The following is a 19,016-nucleotide window of genomic DNA, read 5'->3' as shown; positions in this document are numbered from 1 at the left end:
GGGAAAGATGTTTTGGGGAGATGAGAAATACTGTGGGGATTTTTATTGTCTCCTTAGTGGTCATCTAACTTTGTGACCGAGGAAGGGCGGGTCTAGAATCTTATCCCTCATCAACATATGTGAACCTGTAACTGCCAGTGGGCCCCTCTCTAAACCGTCTCAGGCACTGTCCCTGTAGCCTTTTAATTGTGAAAGCCCTTCCAAGGCCTGAGCTAACACAGTGCGTGCCAGTGAGAGGAGCAACCAGACATTGGGTGAAGTTTCCATTTTCCCATCCAACTGCTCAGTGTATTTGAGACAAGGTCCCAGTCCAAGTCCCAGTTTCTCTGGACAAAAATAGACCAGTCTTTTGAGACTGATTGATGTGGCTGAATCTTTGAGCATGAAAGCAGTTAGATCAGTGAAGCATCCCTCTTGTACTCACGGCCAATGGACAGCACAGGACTGGGAACAGAAACCCCCGAGACCTGCTAAGGGTCGTTATTTGGTCTTGGTTCTCTGTTTCCTGGGTTGCCCAGGCACTTTGTTTTTCATTCCTGAAATGAGACCTTCTTCCAATTTATTCCCTTCTCCAAGTGCCATTTTCTTATTGATAAAATGAAGTGATTGAATTAATCTTTCTGAGATCAAATGTAGTTCAAAATCTAAGGTTCCTCTTGATTCTACTGATACGTCAGACCAAGGCAGAGGTGGGAAGTGGGGGTAAGGCTGGGAGAAGACAGCGGGAGCTGTGTTCCCTTAGCTGGCAGTAAGGGGGTGCCATTGTCTATAGAGAATTTAAACAAGAATAGAAGCGCTAAGAGCTGTGCTTTTTATTACAAGCAGACAATTTTGAACAAGGTTATAATAAAACACTGCTGCAGGGTGGACTGTCCATATCACCTTGCTCTTGAGATGCTACTTAATGAGACTCTTGTTACTCGCGAGAGAAACTCAACTTGGAATGGCTTAAGCACAAAGAGATTTTATTGGCCCACGTAAGAGAGGAGATCAGGAGATACAATTGCGCTCAGATATGGCTGTGTCCAGATGCTCAAGGGTGTCACCAGGGATCTTCCCTCAGCCTTTATTGTTCTTCAGATTTTCTCCTCACTGTACCGACGCTACCGCTAGCTCCTCCAGGCCTGCACTGCACCAGCAAGGCTACCTCAGAGAGCCTTTCTGACCCAAAAATCTCAGCAGAAGTTCTGAGCTTTCTCTTTAGCCAGCTCCAGGCACGGGATCATCCCTGATTTAATGGCATGGAATATGCTGACTAAACATCTGTCTACCAGAGAGCCCAGGGGCAAGTCAGTGAGTGTACTGAGAAGGGAAGGGAGAATACTGAGGTGATGTTAGTGGAAGGGAGAATGGATACTCAATCACCAAAGCTATCCTATCCCTGTCTCCACAGATAGTTTCATATTATCCTTTGGCTTGGAAATCCCCTTTCTCCCTTTCTTTCCAGAGCAAAAATCTCAACTCATTAAGATCTTCCCAATCATTGCAGCCCATCTTAAGTTCACCTCTTTTAACTGCAAAGAAGTACTGTGCAAGCCTGTCATTCTTATCATTAAGATAAAGCTGTTGGGTATTAGAGTAATCTATGGGTATTTTAAGGAAAAATGGAGAAATAAAAAGAATAAACAAAACTAGTACCTGTGGCCCTACAACCACTAGTTATATTTTCTTCTATGTATAACTTTCTAGTTTTTGAATCAAAGGATAATATACTTCAGATCATGTAGATGTGTAGATATACACATGTCTATTTACACATACCATCTCGTATTTTCACTGAATACGTCTGTGTCACCAGCACTCAGAATGAAGAACTAGAGTGTTAACAACATTCCAGAAGCCCCGTGCTTGCTCACTCCAATTACTGTTCCTCCTCAAGGTTAACCACTATCCTCATGACTAACACTGTAGATTAACTTCGCCTATTTTTGAGCTTTATGTCAATTATACATATAAAAAACATAACTGTGATCATTGTGTGTCACTTCATTGGGCACTTTGTAAACCTATTTCCTAATGGCTGCATGAGCCTGTGTCTATAAGGTGTGTAGTTTACCTAGCAATTCTCCAATTCCTGCAGATTAATGTCTCGTGGACGAAGTGTTTACTGCTGGCTAGGCATGTCCGTAATGTATAGGGAGGCTAGAGCCCCAGGTATGAACTGAGTTATAGTCCACAGGTGGAATTTCTTCAAAGAGGCTTTTAGTTCTGTTCTTTTAGGTCGGTCAAATTATTAAATCGGGACCACCAAGATGATCTAGGATACTGTCCTTTATTTAAAGACAACTGATTATAGACGATCCTAACTACAAGACACCTTTATAGCATCACCTAGGTTGCATGGAGACGATAGTTTAGCCACATGGGCACATAAAACTGACCACAAGGACATACGATTGCTCCAGTAAGTTGTTTAGTAAAAGGACCATCCTTTCCCCTTTGCTCTGTAGTTGCCACCTTTAACATTCACCGAGTAAATTTGTTTACTGCCAGGACCTATTTCTGAGCCCTCCACTGGCCTGTTCATCTAGCCTCTGACAATGCCATACTATCTTAGTAATTGTATCTTTTATTAATTATATCTTTTATCATGAGTGTAAACATTGGAGAGAGCACATCTTTCCATGCAATTTTAAATGAAATTGAATTAGTTATTTTAAAGAAGAATATGTGTATTCTCAGGTATTATATACTGAATCTTGATACATGAGAGTATACCCCATATTATATCATGGTTGTCAGGCTCATTTCCATGTGATCCATGAATCTAAACTTCTACTTCATATGTGCACAGGTCAGGTAAAATTTCCCTGGTCTTTTAGAAAATTGAAATATGGATATATTTGCATATGTAAAATTATACAGGGACAGGAGTAAATGAGAAGTACTCAGTCCCTGGAACATAATAAATGCTCTATAACATTTAGTGATTATACATGTACAGACCTACATGTAAAGAAAGTCTGTTCCTCAATGTATGTGTGTATATATATGAATGAAGGGTCTTGGAAAAGTTTATGAAAAGCACATATTATGAAAAAACTATGCATGGATAGCAAAACTTTTCTATACTAATATAAACTTGTACTTTAATTCCATTTTAATGAACTTCCTGAAGTATCTACACACATACTGGTAATATATAGATTTTTCTGATTTTTTTTTTGAGATTTTTGCTATAGGGAGTCTGTGCTTGCTAGAGAGAGAGAGAGACAGCCAGTGAGAAATCACCCCTGGGGGATGGCCATGCTGCAATCCCTTCTCCTCCAGTCTCCTCTCATGATTTGGGGCATGCATGCGTATGTGCCCAGCATGAGTTTTCAGCAATCGGGTGTGGTACTTGAGCCATGGTTGGCTACATGGGAGTCCAGCATTGTAACCATTACACTAACTGCTGGTCCTTTCACTGATTTTTAAAAATCAACTTTATTGAGGTATAATTTATATGTGATATGATGCATCCATTTGAAGTGAAAAGATGAGTTTAGAAAACTAGAAATGTCGTTACCACAATCAGGATATAGAACATGTCTACGATCTGGCCCCCTCTCCTCAGGATTCCCTTCTTCCTCATCCCTATCGTTACATCTCTACCTACCTGCAACCCTTGGCTCCAGCAGCCATTTATCTGCCTTCTGTGACTGTACATTAATTTTCCTTAAATACATGGAATCCTATAACACACATTCTTTTGCATCTGGAGTCTTTCACTCAACATGTTTTTGAGATGTATTCATATTGTCGCATGTATCAGTGTTCCTTCCTTTTTACCACGGGGTAGTATTTCATTTTGTGAATACACTATAATTTGCTTATCTAAACTAACATTTGGTTTCAAATATTTTTTGAGATTTTTTTTTGAGAAGTTTTTGCTATAGGGCGCGTGTGCTTGCCAGACAGAGAGAGACAGAGAGACAGAAAGTGAGAAATCACCCCCCAGGGGGGAATGGCCACACTGCAATCCCTTCTCCTCTATTCTCCTCTCGGGATCTTGGGCATGCATGCACACACGCCTGGCTTGAGTTTTAAGCCACCGGGTCCGGGACGCGAACCGTGGTCGACTACATGGGAGTCCAGCGGCATAGTCATTACGCTAACTGCTGGTCCCTTTTTTGAGATTTTTGGTTGTTGTTGTTGTATGACACAATGCTCTCTCCAGAGAGACAAAGAGATAGCGAGAAATCAGTCCCTAGGGCGATGGCCACACCACCATCCCTTCTCCACCATTCTCCTGTTGGGATTTTGTATGCACACATGACTGGTGTGCTGGGTCCAGGACTTGAACTGCACTTGGCCACATGGGAGTCCAGTGCCTTAACCATTACACTACCTGCTGGCCCCTATTTCCAATTTTTGACCACTATGAATAAACCTGCGATGAATAAGCCTTTGTAAGGAAATGTTTTCATGTCTCCTGATACAGATTGTATTTTTTTTTTTTTTTTTTGGCTATAGGGTGCGTGCGCTTGCCAGAAAGACAGAGAGAGACAGAGAGAGAGAGATAGAAAGTGAGAAATCACCCCACAGGGGGGATGGCCACACCTCAATCCCTTCTCCTCCATTCTCCTCTCGGGATCTTGGGCATGCACGCACACGCGCCTGGCGTGAGCTTAAGCCACTGGGTCTGGGACTCAAACTGTGTTCAGCTACATGGGAGTTCAGTGACATAGCCATTACGCTAACTACTGGTCCTCTTGATACATATTTTAAATAGAGAAACCTAGTAGTAATTTGCCTCGCTGAAGTGGAGGGAAAAGAGGTGGAAGGAGCAGAGGGCATATTCAGGGAGTCCAGACTAGCTTCACCACGAAACAGGACCTGGTCCCAAAGTGGGTAGCCTCTATCTCAGATGATTTTCCTGTGGGCATTGGTGAGATATGCTTCTCGTATGTTTGATAAACCACAGGAGACTGTCACCATCAACCTCCCAGAGGACAGGACAAATCTTTGATGTTTTGAAATGAATGCGGTATTAGTGTTGTATATCTAAGTTAAAACTAATATGGTAGCAAACGGGATTAGGTGAGATCATGTTAAAGACATGATCTATAATGTTCAACATGGGTTCATCTGCTGTAGGTAGGTGTCTTCATGCTAATAATTTCTCAGTCCCACTTGAGTATGGAGACAGAGGCCTTTAAAATTTGTAACCCCAGGCAAGTTCCTCAATTCTTTTTTTTTAGGAGAGGTTTTTGCTATAGGGTGTATGTGCTCGCCAGAAAAAGAGAGACTTTTTTGGAGGGGTTTTTGCTATAGGGCGAGTGCCCTCACCAGAAAAAGAGAGACAGAAAGTGAAAATCACCCCCCCCGGGGTGGGGGGGTATGGCCATGCCACAGTCCCTTCTCTAGTCTTCTCTCAGGACCTTGGGCACGCATGCACACAGGCCCAGTGTGAAGTTAATTCTTCAAGCCACAGTTTCTTCAATGAGGATAATAATTCTGTTTTATAATAGCACTTTTAGAGTTGCTACAGTTAAATAAGATACATTGAAATGTGGTGTCTGGGATATAGTAAATGCTTAGTAAACTATTAGTTTAAAAACAAAAATATAACCACTTTCCTGAGAGGCTTATAGGCCAAAGACATGCTCTTTGACATCTGACAAATGGTCTCATTACAGAGGCTTCTTACACAATAAAACAGGAGTTGATATCCTCCTTTTTTTTTTTTCCTTTTTTTTAAGAGAGGTTTTTGCTATAGGGTGTGTGCACTCGCCAGAAAGAGAGAGAAAGAGAGACAGAAAGCGAGAAATCACCCCCCAGAGGGGGATGGCCACACCACAATCCCTTCTCCTCCATTCTCCTCTCGGGATCTTGGGCACACATGCACACACGCCCGGCATGAGTTTAAGCCGCCGGGTCTGGGACTCGAACCACGGTCGACTACATGGGAGTTCAGCAACATCGCCATTACACTAACTGCTGGTCCCATCCTTCTTATTGTTTTCATTTCTTTCATTCATTGAGGATTAACTGATATAAGAGGGGGGTCTTTAAAAAATTCAAGAAAAATGCATATTAAAACTACACAATCTTAATTTTTTGTACCAAAATAAGCTTATAACTTAATTCCATTCTCCACAAACTTTTTGAAACCCCCAACGTGCATATGAAGCTGTTCTGTAAAAACATAGTTAATACTTGCAGTGATAGTACAGCAATTATGTATGTACACGTTGGTGTCATATTTGGTATCACCTCTGCATTATACCTCAAGACAGTGGCAGAGGAGGGTTGTTATACAAGTTCCAATCCCAGAAAGTGCTATTTTGTGTTGTAACTTCAGTATTTATTACACAAGAAATTCTTCAAAAAGTTTATGGAAAATGCATACGATGAAACAGCTGCACGGAGTTCAAAAGTTTTTGCATCAAAATGAACTTCAGTTCTTTTTCCATGATCTTTTGAAAGCTCTTGACTAAAGCATGCAGCAAATACTTTATGCACCTATCCTGGATAGGGCAAATTTGATTTTTAAAGCATGTTTTTTCTTAGTGATGGAGGCCTCTTGTGGAAAAAAAAAATTACTTATAGGAGTTATCAGGTTATCCAGTGCACGGGTGTGATCTGAATACAGTACATTTTGCAAAATACCAAATAGATTTCATGGAATACCTGGCTTAATGCTCCCCCCACACCTTTATCTTCTTTATTGTGTAACATTGCTATGATAGTTGTTTTTTTTTGTTTGTTTGTTTTTGTTTTGTTTTGGAGAGGTTTTTGCTATAGGGCGTGTGCGCTCACCAGAAAGACAGAAAGCGAGAAATCACCCCCAGGGAGGATGGTAATGCAACAATCACAATCCCTTCTCCTCCATTCTCCTCTCGGGATCTTGGGCACACATGCACATGCGCCCGGTGTAAGTTTAAGCCGCCAGGTCTGGGACTCAAACCGCGGTCGACTACATGGGAGTTCAGCAACATAGCCATTATGCTAACTGCTGGTCCCCGCTATGATAGTTTTTTGATAGCTTTTTACACTCACCATAGAGAGAGGGAGACAGAAAGCAAGAACTCACCCCCCTCCTTACCATCCCAGAAGGGATGACCATGCTGCAATCCCCTCTCCTCCATTCTCCTGGGTTTTGGAGCACACACACACACACACATGTGCCTGACATATGTGCCTGGCATGACTTTCAAGTTGCTGGATGTGGGTCTTAAACCACCAGTGCTTTAACCACTATGACACCTGCTGACTCTAGGATATTTATTAGTTATTTCCTTTTCTTATTCAAAGAGTTGATTCTAAAACAAGTAAGCTAAGAATTTTGATTTGGCAACATTTATTTATATAAAATGTCATCTTCCATGATCAAGAATGTTGTATTTGGAGTAGCCTCAGTAGTGAGTTTTCCCTTCCCTTAGTACCCTATGCAATAATTGGCATACAACCATTTGAAGCATGGGTGGAATAATCTTTGAGTCTTTGGCAACATAAGTAAGCTCATTTTGAATTTATGCCATATTAGCATAAAAACATTGCCACATTGACATTTGAATGTCCAATTGATAATCTTAACCTTCATGAAGTGGTAACTGTACCTTCAGCAGAACAAGAAGAAAAATAAGTAGGAAAATGGAAACTATACGAGTTCTACAAAAGCATGTTAGAGTCACATAATGAAAAAGCATATTTTTTATTATGATGTTTCTCCATATCTGGCATTGCTGTAAATGGCTAACTAACATTTACTGCCAATTCAGTACAAATGTGTGGTTTGGTAATACCAGAACAGCAAATTTAAATGAAGAAGAAAAGTGAAATATTCCCACACAAGATTTTACAGTCTGACATTTCACTGCGTAGGTAAAAAGACATTTTGTTTGTTTGTTTTACTACAGATTCTTCAGCATGAATAAAAAACTACAACTTTTATTTTTAAACAGGAGTCACTTGTTTTAATTTTTACACATTTTAAAATTACTGTGATAAAAAATAATGAAAAAGCCTCTTAATAATGCCATACACAGTATAATATAGATTTGTCCCCATTATATAGCATTTGTTTAATATACAAAATAGAATATTGACACACTTGAATCTATATGTAGTTAAGCAAGTTATTTGAAGGAGGGTATTTTCAAATATAGCCTTTCATTAGAAAATAAAATTCTTCTTTCGGACATTTTCTAGAGAGAAACTAATCCTTTCCTGAAAACCTGGTCACTAATCCTTGGTAGACCGGGTGGACTGAGAAGATGAAACATTCATCCAAAGTGGTTTAAAATATCATCCTCACACTTCCATTTTCCCTTCCAACACTGAAACCAGGCACATTAAAAACATTCACCTACAGCTACAGTTGCTGGGGTGACCAATCAAGATAGAATCTCACTGAAGGCTGCCACGATTCCTGAATTTTGATAAATCGGACTATAACCATATTGCTCATTCCATGGGGATGTAGTCTGAAGAGTATTTAAAAGGGAACTAAAAGAATAAGATGAGTAGAATTGCATTTGCACACCTCCACCAAGTTCTAAATTAAGGCTGATTTTCCTTCATGTACAGGCCCAGAGTTTACCCTATGCTAATTTGCAAGCTCTTCTTGGTGGGGAATCTTGTTTTCCTTTTGAAGTGGCTACATTTTTCTATTGTTTTCAGGAGAAAGCAGGTGCTCTTTTAGGTTACCATCCCATCGTTTTATACCTTTGGGCATATATACCCCCAAAGCATTAAATTCTTGGCTCCTCAGTTCTGACTGTATCTCGTGCAATACCTAAAAGCACTAAGAGGGGTCACTTTTTTCCCACTGTCTATTAAAACGACTTTTCAGGATTTGTTTTGAATCATCTAGGTATGTCACCAGCTCTCACTGCAGTAACTACGAACTTCAATAGTTTGGGATGGCAAGACACCACATCCACAGAAAATGTAGCTGCTTTCCAACAGCGCCATGTCTTTTTTCACTTAAATTCACAATTACACTCACACATAATTAACTTCCTTCTTTCCTACATATTCTAAAAGGGCACAGCTTTTTCTTCTGTTTAAGGAAATATTTCTTACAGTTGTTTTATGAATGTCAGTTCACTTCCTATCGACAACAAAGTGCACATATCTTTTTTCACTGAGCTCTATTTTCTGAGAGCCAAGCTTGCTGGTACTAAAATAACAGGAACATGTGATGTGCTTTCTGGTTTTAACCATGTAATAGTCTGCAAATGAACAATAATCTACTTTTCAGAAGCTCTTTTTGAAACTTAACACTGTCATTGATAATAATATTCAAGTGGTATTTCTTAGGCACCGTAAGTTTTACATCCAGTTGCATTACAAACCATCTGAAAGTATTCTGAGATCGACTAAAACCATTACAAAAGGAACGTTCCTTTTTAGAGAGCATTCAAAAAGCAAATGATTACACTTTTTATTAAATAATTTCTCCAAAATACTGAAAATAAAAAAAAAAAACATCAAAAAGCATTCAGAGAAAACAGAAACATTGTCCTTATTTTATTTGGAAATGAATTCTTGTAGGATAAAAAGGAATTAGTGTATTATTGGCAACCTATGAGATTCTGCACTATTTACATATTGCTGGTACCTCTATGCGTATTATTGCCAAACTTCTAAAGCCTCTGTTTTTATTAAACTGTTGGCGAGGCGGTATATGAAGGTAACCCCGCTATTAGACAGTGCCTGTAGGTCTGTAAGCACCACCTTTCTGTCCTGTTGACACACTTGAGCATCAGGGTGACTTAGTAAACTAGGTCTGCGCTGACAGACTGGATGGAATGAGAAAGGTGGTCAGATGGGAGGCAGGGGATTACTTCCTCTAAGATTGATTGGGTCAGAGCCTCGGCAACCTTCACTGTACACAGGGTCAGTCTCCATCCCCCTCTGTCCCTAAGGCAAATTTATTTGGTTTCTGAGACCACTGCTGCCTGTATGAATGCTTTCACACACTATAAATCATATAAGTTTATCCATCAACATTTCTTTGACCCCTACAAAAAATATATAACATGTCTGATAAAACAATCTCATCTAAAAATCATTCTTATTTTACACTATACAGCTATTTTACAATCATTTTAATAAATTGCATGTAAAGCTGCAGTAGCCCTTCCCTTCCCAGATTAGTGAATACCAATATGATATATATCTGAAACTATAACTAAATATAAAAATATATTAGAAGTTTCATACTTTTCATATTAGATTTTCAGTTTTCTATTACACAAATAATTTGGCCACCTTGAATAGAAATCAAATTTCTTGTGGCTTAGTAAATATGTTAAGTTTTGAGTTTACAGAAAGTTGGTAAGGTGCACACAGAAAGGGCTACTACAGCTTCTATTCTGTTTAAAAGAATAATTCTCAACAGTGAAGAAGAAATCCACAAGACTTGTGTTAAACTCTATGGCACACGTAGGGATGTGTTTTACAAACACGGGGGTCTGACGTACAGTTCGAAATCACAAAAATCAGTAGCTGAGCTTTCCTGCTCCACCAGGAAAGACTGACCAATTGGTGACAGATGGGAATGTGAAAATGGGTGTCTAGCCACTTTTACCATATTAGAGATTTAATTTGGGGGTAACGTTTAGTAGAAGGAATTACTTGGTCTGATTAAGAATCTATCGGCTGAGCTACAGCTGGTTATCTGGAATTCCAACTTTTAAGAAGTTATACAAACTACTACAAAAGGTCCCAAAAGACGATTATTTCACCAACTTTCTTGCCATCTAATCATTGCAGCGATAGGGCATTAGGTACAAATGGGGCCTCTTGGTAGTTTTTTATTATTTTTAAAATGAAGTCTTTTGCAGCCATCATCAACAGTTTACCCAGCAGGTCACTGGACTAGGTGCTCTATACCACTTAGGACGGTTAATTTGCTCAATCTATAATTCTCCACTGAAGCAGATAAATACAAAATGTGAATTTTTTTTTTTTTTTTGACAAGGATACTGGAGATTTGAGTCAATTTTTGTGGTCTTCTGACAGCTAAGTGCCATCAGGTTAGAAGCACCAACCCATTTTCACACAGAAGATTGACATTTAGAATTTATTTGGGAAAGCTATGAACTAGCTGCCCATCTTCAACAGCTGTACAATAACTCGAATACAAAAATTATGTAAGAAAAAATGAGCAAGCGTAGTTCACTGCATATAAAGGAAAATTTTTAAAATGAGACAGTAATAGCTATAAAAGGCACAACTTCCCTTTTCTGATATACACTTGTAAACTTTTTTCAGGTTTCCATGCATAAATCAAAAATGCTATCCTAACTATACAGGGGAAAATACACCAACGAAAAGCTTAGAAAATTTTATTCAGCCAACTGTGAAAAGTATGAGCAGGAAAATTCATCACATAGACTTTGGGCACTGGTGGTTTAGGTGCCATCCTTCTCTGACAGTGGAGATGACCCCACACACACACACACACACACACACACACACACACACACACACACACACACACACACACACACACACACACACACACACACACACACACACACACACACACACACACACACACACACACACACACACACACACACACACACACACACACACGCGCGCGCATTACTGTTTCTAATTTCGGGGATACACCAACTAGTGAATTTCACTATCAACTTTCTCACCACGGTAAAGTGATGACTCAACTGCTTCTGTTGCCAAGTCTTGGCCCTCTATAAACCACATGTAGTGCGTATTTCAAACAGAACAAAACGAGAAGACAAGAACAAACAAACAAATAAAACAACAAAATCTACAGGACAAATTGACAGTTTGTACAATAAAAGCTATAAATTCAACTTTCTTTAAGGCAACCTTTCTTAATAAGGCAGTCATTTTTGATGAAACAGAAGTTTCTTGATATTTCCATTTGAGTATTTTGGTATTTGATTGGTGATGATTTCAGCCAACATCTCTGGGAACTCAATCCTCATGGTCTTATCCAAAAATGTTTGGAAGCAATAGTTAAGAAGATTTTCAACCACCTGTAAAAAAGATACAGTGATGAGTAGGCTTCAGACTGATCAGTAGGAACACCTCATACTTGTTGGCCTCTATTATTTTGTTTCTAATATCTGAACTATTAATATACCAATCTCTGCTGAAATTTTCCAGGTGAAAAAGAAGTGTAGTTAAATAAAATAAGCACGCAAATACAAAAGGCAATTTAAATTCTTTAAATATAGTTTGTAGTGCTATGGAATTAGGTGTTTCATGATGAACTGGAATACATAATATATGACACTATACCTCATATATACATATAATTATTATCAAAATAATTATAAAAATAATACCGTACATTCTGTAATAACATGGGTGATTTTATATGCACACGACTAGATAAAATTATATTTCTAAGTGGTCTAGGAAAAGTGTGTCCGAACTGAAGTTCATGATTAGAACTTAAATCATCACTCAAATCCCAAACAGGAAATAAAAATAATTAGTATGTAATTATGTACAATAATCAAAGCACACTTTATGTCCCAGAAAATTCTTCTTATATTTGGCTTTATATTTGACACTTACATCATGCATGGAGTCCAAGAGTTTTGTCAGCTGATAAAAACGCTGCCAGTTTTGACTGGAGTTTCCTTCCCTTTTAACTATGGCTTTTCCTAGCTCTTTGATGTAGGTCATTCTAATTTCATCAAATAGCTCTTGGCTCTTCAAACCTTCCTTAGGAACTAAAAGATTAAGATGGAGTCAATGAAAAGAATTTTCTTTCTAAAATTTTTCATACATTCAAGCAGGCATTTAATAGCACACTTCATGACATACATAGTCTACATACTCTTTTCTGTAGAGAGATTTTTTGCTATAGGGCACATGCGCTCACTGTAGAAGCAGAGAGAAACCGAGAGACAGAAAGTGAGAAAACACCCTCAAAGGGGGATGGTTACGCCACAATCGCTTCTCCTCCATTCTCCTCTCAGGATTTCGGACATGCATGTACACGTGCCCGGCGTGACTTTCAAGACTCCAGGTCTGGGACTTGAACGGCGGAGAGTCATATGGGAGTCCAGCAACATAATTATGACATCTTCTGGTCCCATGTATACTATTAATACATTTGCAAACGTAAGCATTTTCAAAGCATTATTAAACTGCAGCCAAGAGAGAATAAAGGGTCATAGAGAATTGGAAGATTCTTGGGTAGATCACTTGGCTTCTCGGCTATAAAATGGAGCTTCCTACCTAGTTTACAAAGCTATTTTGAAGACCAAATGAAACAATGCAGTTAGGTAACAATGAATTTAAGTTTGTACAAAGATTCAACAATAGTGTTTATCTATTAGTTACATCTTCAAATATCTGTGATATCACCAGTTAATTAGAAATTTAATTAAAATCAGCATTCAATATATTTTTAAAAATGTGTTTAACATACTGAGTTGATTTTGATCTAAAAGGAATTTCTTTTTTTTAAATGTAGCCTTACTACTGAGTATACATGAGAGGCCTCCAAACATACATGGAAAAATGGAATTTGAAGTGTGCGTTTAGGGCCAGCTGGTTGAAGTGGTTAGATTCCACATGGCCGACTGCACAGTTTGAGCCTTGGACCCAGCAGCTTTAAAAACACATGAAGTGTGTGCATGTGTGTTCCCAAGATTCTGAGAGGAGAATGGGGAAGGGACCGCAGCATGATTATCCCCCTCTTAGGGATGCTTTCTCACTTCCTCTCAATTTCTCTTCAGTGCACGCATGCACCTTATAGCAAACTACAAAAGCAAAACAAAAAAATTATGAGTTTGTTTTGGTGCAAAAAACTTTGAAAGCCATGTGTAGTTTTTTTTTCCCCTGCAATACATTTTTTTTTTTAAATGAACTATTTGAAAATTCTTTGTATCAGTCTTTCCTTGTGTTCTTGAAAATACTAACAATAGCTCAGGGATAACAGAATGTAAAATTCATATAAAACTTTTTGTATATTACTCTTCAAAAATTGGTATTAGTAAGGAGGACAGTGACAGTCAAGGTTTGACTTAATCTTGCAGAGATTATGACTTTTGTAGAGTTAATTTTTTCAAAATATGCTTCAAAAGAACACTGGTTCTGTGTTAACAATAGTAAGAGTGGAAACAAAGGATTCAATGGTCAAAATTTAAGAAAAGTTAAATATAAACAGAGTTAGGCAGACTTCTGAATTTCAGGGTTTCTCAGAGAATATTATGATGCATTCTCCAGGGAAGAAAATGCAGGAATAGAGGAAAGCCAAGGAGCAAGAAATTTTCATTTATTTCTTATTTGCCACATGGACTTGAGTATAACCTCTTGGAACCTGTTTCCTGCTCTTTCTCACTGGGCTGTGATTAGAATTAAACCAATGAAAATTTTTTGAGTCCATGAAGCATTACTTGTACTTCCACCTCATTCAAGAGCAAAATGTCTTAACTCTTAAGTTTTTTGGGTTTTGTGTTTTTTTTTTGGCCCGTCACATTACAGGGTAAGGAAAGGGTAAATCAAAGTATAGAAACCTTGCTGGGTTGAGGAGAAAGAGACTGAAGTCTGGGGAAGCTAAGCAGATAGAATTTGTGAGTCAGAGTACTGGAAAAGGAGGAGGTATACAAAGAAATGGCTCAGAAACCTGTATAGCCTTTGGCGGTGCAGAAGTTCCCTTTATCCTTAGCTGGATACAAATCCATGTATATGGAAGGTGGAATCCCATGAGGCCACACAAAAACAACCTCTGAGTAAAAGAACAGTTACTGGAGAGATAGAAGAAAAATAATTCTCAGAGCTCACCCAGAGCTGGGAATTATTTTCTTCTCTTGTTTTCTTTTATATCTTGTCCTCTTCTCCCTTCTGTTTTCATTGTGTTTTTCATGATTCCATTTTCTCTCCTCTCTCAGCATATCACTGATTACTTCTTTTTAAAACCGTTTTTCATCTCTGGTTGCGTACAGTTTGCAATGCACATTTACACCTAACCCACATCCTCTTTTAAGTAACATGATACCACTTTATAGGTAGCACAGGTACCTTGTAGCAGTATGCCCAATTTTTCCCTCCAATCCCGCATAGTATCACTATTATAATTTTCCTTATTTGTGATTTAATCATCTGATACATTTTAAAGTAATAACGTATTAGGTCAACCAAGAGGAAAAATGAAATATTTTATTCTACCTTCATTTATTTGTTCTCTAATGCCCTTCCTTTCTTTACAGAGATCCAGGTTTCTGACATATCATTTTTGTTCTCTTTGAAGAACTATTTTTAACATTTCAGGGCAGCTCTAATGGTGATAGACTGTCTTAGTTTTTGTCTGAGAAAGTCTTCATTTCTTTTTTTACTTTTAAAGGATAATTTTGGTGGATATACTGTTTTAAGTGGGTGGCTTTCTTCTTTCATCACTTGCAATATTTCACTTGACTTTCTTTTGCTTGCATGACTTCTGAGGAAAACCCTGGTGAAAGTCCTATGTAAGCTGTTTTTCGCATTTGGCTTCTTTCAATATTTTCTCTCTGCCTCTGGTAATCTGCAATCATGTAAGATAAGCTTTGGTGTAAATTCATTGGTATTCTATCTTTCTTGGTATTGTCTGAGCTTTTTAGATTTATGGTTTGATGTCTGTCATTAATTTTGGAAAATTTTTAGGTATTAGTACTTCACCTATTTCTTTTGTTCCTTAATCTTTTGTGATTGTTCCTACAATTCTTGAATACTGTTTCATTTTTTCATTCTTCTTGGAGTTTGAGACGTTTCTATCAACCAGTCTTCGGACTCATTTAATTCTTCCCTTGGGTGTGCCTTATCTACTGATGAGCAACTATCAGTAGCATTCTTCATTTCCATAATAATACTTTCTTTTTTAATTAGTGATGGAACACATTCATGAGAGAAAGAGAAAAGAAAATGGCACCCTCCACAGAGCTTGTCCATGCCACAATCTCCTTCTTCCAGCCCATCAGAATCCCTGGTATACGTACAGCTCAAACTAGCATTGGCATGTGGCTTCCAACTCTGCAGTCTGGGATACTACCAACTTCACTACAGAGACTAGGCCTCCATTACAATATTTTTAATTTATAGCATTTTCTTAGTGCATCACTTAGTATTCTTTCTTAGTGTCACATTTTTGCTTACATATTTATCTATTCTTGCATGTTGTCTACTTTTTCCATTAGAGCTCTTAACATATTATTCATAGTTACTTTAAATTCTATCTGAAAAATTCCAGTATTTGTGTCATATTAGACACTAACTGTAGTGGTTGCTTTGTCTTTTTTTTCCTTTTTCCCTTTGCCTTTCAGTGTGTCTTGTCATTTTTCGTTGAAAGCTGGACAGGAAATATTGGAACTGAGATAATTAGGATTTTTGTATGAGATTTTGTTAATTTGGCTAGGAGCTGGGTTGTGTTTAATGTTTATTGTAGCTGTAAGTTGTATATGTTTTTTAATCTTCTATTTCTTCTTCTTTATTTTTTTAATGAGTAAGTATGCATGTATGGGGGCATGGAAAGAGATAGGTACTTTTGATAAGATCTTGCCATGTCATGATCCTGTACAGACTTCCACTTAGCTAGGATTATAGGCATGCAACCATGCCCGGCCTGTTTAGGTTGGTCCAGGAACTGAATCTGGGCCTTCCATGTGGACCCAGCCTCATGCAGTGGCACCCTACCACTGTACCACTTCAGATAAAAGAAAACTGAGAAATTTTTTCTCTTAATTTTACCAGAAGAACCTGTTAGAGTTTCTGGAAGTACAACACAACAAGGTATGGTACTATTATGTTTCTCCCAACCCATGATTGGGACCCAGGGAGTTTTAGTTCTTAGATTAGTCCTCATTTATACTCTAGTAATTCATCAGAAGTATCACAGTCTTCCTGTCAGTTACTGCCTCCAATGGCTTCAGTTGATTTTGGCTGTATTTTAACTGTTTCTACAGATTTTGATGGGATGATTTGTTCTGTGACTGTAATTCTCTACAGGTATAAGAAATCATTGATTTTCAGTTTTTATAGCTATGCTGCCAGTTTCTTGTGAGTTTCTATAGCTTTTTTTTTGTAATATACACACAAACATATCTTTAAAATATTGTGTTCTAGCTGATTTCTTTAGATATAAAATTTGGCTCAAGAATCTCTTTAAATGTCTAATCTGCTTTTTAGATCCATCCATTGCATTTTTCAACTACACTTTAATCACTGTTTCTAAACTTACTAAGTATACTAATTTATATGCCCTCAAAGAGAATGCTAGCTTCAGAAGATACCTTACCTCTTTGGGTTTTTACTTTTACTTAGTTCTTAATTTATTTTTTAAAAATTTACTTATTTAGTTTTAAGAGAGCTATTTGCTCTAGGGCATGTGTGCTCACTGGGCAGACAGAGAGAGACAGAGAGATGGAAAGTGAGAAATCACCCACCCCCCCAGGAGGATGGCCACGCCACAATTTCCTCTTGGGACTTTGGGCACGCATACACACATGCCTGGTGTGATTTTTTTCAAGCCTTTGGTCCAGGACTCAAACTGTGGTTGGCCATTTAGGAGTCCAACACCTTAACTACCACGCTACCTGCTGGCCCCAGTTCTAAAGTTTTTTAATCCAGCATTTTAAGTGGGAGTGGTCACACTGGCTGTGAACTCATGATCTTCCTTTCTCACCCTCTGGAGTTGCTGGGAATCACTGACTATGCTTTTCTAAAATTTTACATGTATGAAAATAATCTGAGCAACAGTAGATAGTAGACTTGGAATAATTTATTAATACTACATATATAACCTCTTTCTAGACGTTCATATTTTATGCTTTTGATATATTTAGAAGTAAATTGTAGAAGTGAATAGCTCATCTACCAACCTGAAGAGAGAAGTAGTAAGGTTTTCATGCAGAGATACTCTTCATAAGAGACCTGAAGCCTCTGTAACTCAGAGGAAACAAACAGCATATGTTTACATTGGTCATACATGAAGGGGAGAGACATTCTCTGCCTGTGAAAGACAAATAACAATGGTTGCATTAGAAAGAAACAGTGCTAGCTCTAAAATACATTTTTTGTTTTGTGTTTACCAAACTATGAACTCATAAAAGAAAACATAATATTGCTATTAATGCTAATTCCCTGTAGAATCACAACTCTGGACAACTTTCCTAACATTTCTTCCTAAGTTTAGAGTATCTAAGCCAACCACTGAATAATTGCACAAAGACATATTTTCTCTATTACGCATGCCACATACTAAGTGTTTAGAATTTACTAACTGCCCATATATTAAATCAAGACTTATCATTTGAATATGGCCAATTAGTAATGAAAACACAGCTTTAGATGCTACCCATTTAAAAATCAAAAGGTATTTCCAAAACATTACATCACATCCTAAAACAACCACACTATCATCAGGTTATACTGCAACTGCTACAATATAAATTTGAGTCTAATAATAAAAATCCTGAATTAGATTACTTTAGTTTTATTCATGAGGAGGAGAAATCAGTGCTTCATATAAGTCTATTCATGGTTTTAATCTCAATTAAATAACTTCAAATTGCTTATCAGAATGTGACTGTAAACAGTAAAACACTTCCAACATGGTATATTTAAAACAAACAAACAAAAAACATGGCTGGATTCTGAAACAAGTAACAATGTCTTCAGTTTCCATCCACGCTAAATATATTTACTGATAAATTTAAAACTGGATCAAACAACCTCATCTGTTACACTGTGATCTGGTGGTCTGAACAGATTCTGTTAATAGTTCAGACGTGAGAGTGTGTCTGTGTAGAGGTGTGGTCTGGCCAATAATGAGAGTGCCTACTATCTGAAGCGGAGCTATGCCCCTTCTGGGAATACAAATCGCTGATTATGTCATATTTGTTTCATGTTGCTTCTCTCCGTGAAGCCTAGTCTGTCTTCAGGTATCAGCTCAAATGAGTCCTCCTCCAACAAGCAGTTAGCTACCCTGTCTGAACTAGTAAAACCTCTTATCACATCTGAAATTAATTTGTGTGTGTGTGTGTGTGTGTGTTGGAGTCTCTCCCACAAACACACAAGCAATCAAAGAAAAGGCACCAACT

General features: G+C 38.0%; 1 protein-coding gene across 7 annotated transcripts in view; it reads right to left on the bottom strand.

The window, feature by feature from the left end:
• Positions 1-11,766: 11,766 nt before the first annotated feature.
• Positions 11,767-19,016, bottom strand: part of NR3C1 (nuclear receptor subfamily 3 group C member 1) — a 94,157-nt gene continuing 86,907 nt past the window's right edge. For all 7 annotated transcript variants that reach the window (XM_006144781.3, XM_006144783.3, XM_014586398.2 and 4 more), the window contains exons 7-9: positions 17,796-17,926; positions 12,511-12,668; positions 11,767-11,963 (exon numbers count right to left, since the gene is read on the bottom strand). In XM_006144781.3, coding sequence (XP_006144843.1) covers positions 11,811-11,963; positions 12,511-12,668; positions 17,796-17,926 — 442 coding nt within the window. In that variant the 3' untranslated portion in view covers positions 11,767-11,810. The remainder of the gene's footprint in view (positions 11,964-12,510; positions 12,669-17,795; positions 17,927-19,016) is intronic.

This window comes from Tupaia chinensis, unplaced genomic scaffold (genome assembly GCF_000334495.1).
Source record: "Tupaia chinensis unplaced genomic scaffold, TupChi_1.0 Scaffold000132_1, whole genome shotgun sequence".
In the NCBI taxonomy this organism is placed as follows: Eukaryota; Metazoa; Chordata; class Mammalia; order Scandentia; family Tupaiidae; genus Tupaia; species Tupaia belangeri.
This window is presented reverse-complemented; position numbering and strand designations above follow the sequence as displayed.